Below are 6,005 nucleotides of genomic sequence, written 5' to 3' on the forward strand. Positions count from 1 at the left end.
TCATTTTAACCCAACAAACTTTTTGGAAGCACCTACTGGGCGCTGAGCCCTGCCAGCAGCTGAGCAGGAATTGGAGCGATCGAATGTGGTCCCCTACAACGTCCCCAGACATTAGCCAGGATGACTCAAGGAGACTCTTCAGGGAGGCCTTTAGCTGGGGTATGGGCTGAAGATGGGGGGTTGGAGAAGGAGGCTCTCCAGCAGGGCGAAGGGTATTGGCAGGGCCGTGGTGCCCAGAGGGGGACGCCTAGCCAGGATGTCAGTCTGGAAGGGTGAACCCATAGGAAGGCTTGCAGCACCTGCCTCTTGAAGAGCAGAAACAGGAGCTATCGCCCAAGATGTAAGATAAAATGGGGGTGAGGGGGGTCAGGATGAGGGAAGAGAATGGGGAGGGGGCTCGGGGAGGAAGTTCTGAGCTTGGGCCACCCTCCTCCCACCCCAAGGGGCTCAAACCAGCCTCGCCACGGCCACTGCAGAGACGGGAATCAAAACATGGACCCACGGCTGCCTCACCACGCCGATGCCTTTGCAGTTAAGTGCCTTGGACACGTGCCCTCACAGTGGAACTGGCTGTTGCTGGGGACTGAAACGGCCTGTGTATTCCCAGGGGCGAGGGCAGCACCAAAGGCTGCAGTCCCCAAGGCCCTGAGCCCCGCAGCCTTCTGTGTGAGCCAGAGGGGAGGACATTCTTTTACACCCTGTGTGTCCTATTTTTGTTTCTTTTTTTTCTTTCCTCTGCCTTCTCGTTTTCTACAGAGCCCAGGGTGACAAGACGTGCAGGGTGAAGAGTAAAAGGCAGCTCAGATGCCCCGCAGGGCTGGGCTGAGCTGAGCGCCAGGCCCCCACCACCAGGGGGCATCCATCCTCTCCGGGTCTCTCTAAACTGCTCAGCGGAAAGCCTGGCCCTGGTGGCTCAAGTCTGGAGTGTTCTTGGAGGGGTGGGCTGGGAGGGGGCCCCAAGTGTGAGGACCTGCGCTCCTCAACCGAATGTGGCTTATTACCCCCAGTACCACAACGGGCCGGAGGAGCCTCTTACACTGCTAACCCGGAGGATTCAGGGCGTAGACAGGGATGCAGACAGCTGCTGGAAAGCACTGGAAAGACAGAGTCCTGTGACTCAAGGAGCACTGGACGCGGAGTCAGGAAAGCACGCTGCGCGGCCCCTGCTCTTCATGTGACCTTTCCCTCTCTGCTAGGTTTGTTTTCTCATCTGTAAGCAAAGGCGTGTGTGTGTGTGTGTGTGTGTGTGTGTGTGTGTGTGTGTGTGTGTGTGTGTGTGTGTGTGTGTGTGTGTGTGTGTGTGTGTGTGTGTGTGTGGTGAGGGGGACTCCGTGGTACCCAAGCGCCCTTCAAGCTCTGACCAAAGACAGATTCCTTGAGGAACCTTGAAGAGGGCAAAGGGAAGAGCTGGAGAAAAGGACCAAAGAACCGAAACAGCCGCCGTTTGCTCCCCCAGCGCAGGAGCGCCTGGCATCACGCTGAGTCAGCGCGGGGGCAGCGGGGCCCTCACCCGCAGGCGACTTTGAGGGCGTACCCACACTCTCGCCAGCTCCCAGCCCTGCTTCGGACCCCACCACCCACATATCCCCGCCTGGGTCTCCTATCGCTGGCTCAGGCATCTCCCCACCCGTCGCCTGGAAAGGGCTCGGAGTGAGTGGGGTCTTCTGTGGTGGGTACCGGGCGATGACCCTGACCCGGGTCTCCCTGAGAGGTCAGCTGCGCCAGGCAGGTGCTCTTCGTCCTCACAGCGCCAACCTTCGCCTCCCTAGCTGCTCCACCCCACCCTGGACACCGGCGATGGGGAACAGACCCGGGAGGCAGGAGAGCTCTGGGCCGGGTGGATCCACCGGGGAGGCGGGTAATGCACCCGGGCACCGGGGACGCGACGTCGTTCCGGCGAGCGAAGCTTGTGGAGTTGCCTCCACCCGGGGATTCCCGGCCCCCGTTAAAGCGAATCCTCCCCACTTCTCCCCCAGTCTTGGGAGCCTGGGCCCTCAAGGTTCAAGAAGTCAAGAGCCTTGAGAAATGCAGTGTGCAAATATATTGACTTTATTTGTCTCCGTTCGGGAGTCTCACAGACATATCCAGGTAAAAAGAGCGTTAAATAAACGCCGTCAGCCATCGCAATGCAAAAATAAATATCAATCCTCCGGCCACAGCAGCAGCTGCGCTGCACCCCAAGTCCCATCGGCCGCGCCTAACAATTATAAAAGTGTTCAGCGAGAGTGTGTGGGAGTGAGTGTGAACGGGTGTGCGCTGGGGGGCACGGTGGAGCCATGTGCAAAATCGGAGTTGCAAACCATCGGACAAGGGCATGGAGCGGCTCTCCGGGAAGCCCTGGTGACCCGGGGCGACTCGGCGAGGGTGCGCCTCCCCGCACACACTCACAGCAGAGTTCGTACTGGGAGGAGTTAAAAAATAAACATTTACAAGGGCAGAGAAAGCGGGCCCCCTCCCTGGCGCCCCGGCGCGCGCTCCCGCCCAGGGCGAGCGCAGCTCGGGGAGCCCCGACCAGTTCGTAGCCGGGTGAGGGTGCAAGCGCTCGAGGGGCAGCGGCCCCCGGTTCTCGGGGGTACCCCGGGGGGCGGGGCCCCTAGGGGTTCGCACATCTGTCCCCGGCGGGCCGCCGAGGCGCGCGAGTCCCGGCTGCGGGCGGCGCCCCTCACAGGGCCGAGTCGGAGTCGCTGGAGTCCAGGCTGTTCCTCAGTTTGCAGCTGCCGAGCTGCTCCCTCTGCAGCGACAGGCTCTGCGTGCTGCGGCGCAGGCACTCCAGGCTCTGCAGGAACGACTTCTTGGCCTTCTCTTCCTCCATGGGGGACACGCCCTCTTCCTCCACCTCCTGGATCTCGTCGAAGGTCACCGGCTGCGTCTTGAAGCGGGACTGGCGCGGCCGCCGCAGCCGGCCCTTGCCCTTGGACAGCTTGGCGGGCCACACGGGCTGTGGGAACTCGTCGGCCAGGCACACGAAGTGCGGCATCACTGCCTGGTAGCTGGAGCAGATGCCCATCAGCTCGCCGGGCTTGGCGGCCGCCATGGCGCTGCCGGCGTCTTCTGGGCCGGACGGCGGGGCGGCGGGGCTCTCCGGGGGCGGCCGCTGCGCCGGGGCCCCCCGGGAGGCAGCAGCCTGGGGCTCGCCGGGCGGGGGATCCAAATCTGCTGCGGGGTGGCGGCGGCCCTCGCGGGCCCGGGTCGGCGCTCCTCGGGAGGGCAGGCGGACCCGTCGAGGGGTGCGGGGCTACGGGGGCGCTGCTCCGCTGCGCTCCGAGGCGCTCGCCGCCGCTGCTGTCGCCGTCTGCCCCGCGGCGGCCCGGCTCGCCGCTTATATAGCCGGCTCCTGCCCCCACGGCTGCGAGCTCGGATGACAGCGAATGCCTTTTAAAGCGTGCGCGCCCCGCGCCCTTCCGCCTGACGTCGCCCCGCCACTCTGGGAAAGTCGCGGCTCTTTCCCCAGCGCCGCCCGCCAGCCCGGCTCCGGAAGGCGGGCCCCGCCCGCGCGGGTTCCGGGAGCATCCGAGGCTCCGGAGAACGCTGCGGAGCGGGGGCGCAGGGTGGCCCCGGAGCACGGGTCCTGCCCGCCCTGGGATCCCCAAGTCTGGACCAACCGCGGCGGGCGCGGGGGCGCACGTCCGCCTCTCCAGCCTCCTAATCCCAGAGGCGCACAATCCAGGCGCTTGGTTATTTGGCCGCTGAGCGCTGGGGCCAGCCCCGAGTCTCCTTGCTGCAGGGAGAGCCAGGCCACCCGGGCTCCCCAAAACTGAGTTCCGAGGAAGGACTGGATGTCCTCTTTGGGTCCATGCCACCTCCCTCCCCAAACACACACACACACACACACACACACACACACACACACACACACACACACACACACACACACACACACACACACACACGCGGGCACGAATACAAACACACCCGATTTTTCCAGTCCACTTCTCTTCCCTGTCTTCTCTCTGTTTGTCTCCTCACTACCCGCACCCCCCAAGTCCCTCGCGCACCCTCATTCGTGGTCAGAAAAATGACACTTAGATATGGCACTAACAACAACAGTAATGATAACTAACCATCTGGAGAGCTTTACTCCAAGCTAGGCAGTGAGCTGTGTTTTACATATATTATCCTACTTCATCTTCCTAACAGCCCTGTGAGGTAATCCGTATTTTCCCAGTTTTACATATGAGAAAGTGGGGGCACAGAGAGGATAAGTAATTAGCGCATTAGAGACTGCTGGGGAAAAGTGGGCTCCACTCCAGAGTCCATGCTCTCATAGTCCCCTGGTAGGGGTTGATACCTACCAATGCCCCCATGGCTGGCTTCCAAGAGCAGGTCCCCTGCCCCGGGGTTCCCAGACTCCCAAGAGGAAACTGTGAGCATTGCTCTGACACAGGGCCCTAGGGTGCCAGCAGCCAGCTCACAAGGCTGCTGGGAAAGGAGGGGATCCATGGAATTTGGCCTCCATTCCTTCCATAGCCATTCAACAAAGATTTATTGAGAACCTACTGTGTACCAGCTCAGGAAAGTGCCCGCGCTCATGCAAGTGACAGTCTAGGTAAGGGGGCGGGACAGACAATAAACACCTAAACAAGAAATGTATGGTGGGTGGTGTGATAGCGATGCAGATGGAGAGGCGGGGGGGGGGGCGAGGGAGCAAGGAAAGGCTCCCCAGAGTGGGTGATATTTAAGGTGCCCCCCGAAGGACAATTGTAGCACCACCAAGTGTTTAATAGATGCCACGCTCTGAGCACTTTTTATGCATTAACTCATTTAATGTGTTCACTATTTTATTTAATCCTCTTAGCAGCCCTGGATAACAAGTACTTTTACTATCCCCATTTACAGATAGGAAAACCAAGGCACAGAGAAGCTAAGCACCTTTCCCCAAGGTCACACAGCTAGTAAGCAGCAGAACTGAGATTCAAACCCAGGCGACTTAGCTCCTAAGCCCTCTCGCTTACACACTACACTGAAGCTGTCTGCCCCGTGGAGGACAAAGAAGGAACCGGTGTGTGACCAGTGCGGGGAGAATGTTTAGGGCTGAGGGAATGCGGTGTAAAGACAGTGAGGCAGGAAGGAGCTTGGCTTCTTCCAGGAACAGCAAGAAGACCCATGTGGCTAAAGTAGAGGGGGCAAGGGGCATGAGAAGTAAGGACACTCACGGAAGGCCTTGAGGGCCATGTTAAGGAGTTAGCATTTTCTTTTTAAAATATTTATTTATTTATTTTAATCTTTATTGGAGGATAGTTGATTTACAATGCTGTGTTAGTTTCGGCTGTATAGCAAAGTGAATCAGTGATATATCAACATATATCCACTCTTTTTTAGATTCTTTTCCCATGTAGGTCACTACAGAGTACTGAGTAGAGTTCCCGGTGCTTTACAGGAGGTCCTTATTAGTTATCTATTTCACATATAGTAGTGTGTATATGTCAGGAGATTGCATTTTGTCCTAAGGGCTATGGTAAGGCACTGGAGCATTCTGAGCAGGGGAGCTCCGTTCTACGTTTTCAAAAGCCCACTCTGGCTGCCGTGTGAAGAGTAACTGGAAAGGCTAGGGGAAGAAGCAGGGATCCCACATAGAAGATCGTTACATAACCCACAGATGTAAGACACTGAGGACCTGGATGAGAGTGAAGAAAATGGAGCTGTAGGGAAGTGGTCAGATTTGGGATTTGTCTGGGGATAGAACTGAGAGAACTTGCTGATGGACTGGATGGCGGGAGGAGGTGTTGAGGGGAGGGGGGTGGAAATCAAGGCCGACATCTCTGTATTTGGCCTCAGCAAATGTTAGATGGTGGTGCCACTGATACAGGGGAGGGGTGTGGGGAAGAGAAGGTTGGGGAGGGGAGGGCCATTGTGGGGTTGGGGTCTGCAGGTTACCCATCAAAATCCACTACCCACCAGGGTGATGCCTGAAATGATCATATTAGAACCATATTATGTGAAAGAAAAATTCACTTCTCTAATCCTAAAGCCACTGTATTGGGGAGTTACTTTTTTTTTTTTTGCGG

At 58.4% G+C, this 6,005-nt stretch overlaps 1 protein-coding gene across 1 annotated transcript; it reads right to left on the bottom strand.

Moving 5' to 3' along the window:
* Positions 1-2,026: 2,026 nt before the first annotated feature.
* On the bottom strand, positions 2,027-3,280 carry C9H11orf96 (chromosome 9 C11orf96 homolog). The gene has a single exon (XM_060159364.1). It carries the CDS (start codon positions 3,032-3,034, stop codon positions 2,663-2,665), a length of 372 nt encoding a protein of 123 aa, XP_060015347.1. The 5' UTR covers positions 3,035-3,280; the 3' UTR covers positions 2,027-2,662.
* Between the last annotated feature and the right edge of the window lie 2,725 nt (positions 3,281-6,005).

The sequence above is a fragment of the Lagenorhynchus albirostris genome, chromosome 9, assembly GCF_949774975.1.
Source record: "Lagenorhynchus albirostris chromosome 9, mLagAlb1.1, whole genome shotgun sequence".
In the NCBI taxonomy this organism is placed as follows: domain Eukaryota; kingdom Metazoa; phylum Chordata; class Mammalia; order Artiodactyla; family Delphinidae; genus Lagenorhynchus; species Lagenorhynchus albirostris.

Coding starts and splice junctions, on each gene's coding strand:
- C9H11orf96 (XM_060159364.1), bottom strand. CDS start 3,034: ATGGCGGCCGCCAAGCCCGGCGAGCTGATGGGCATCTGCTCCAGCTAC.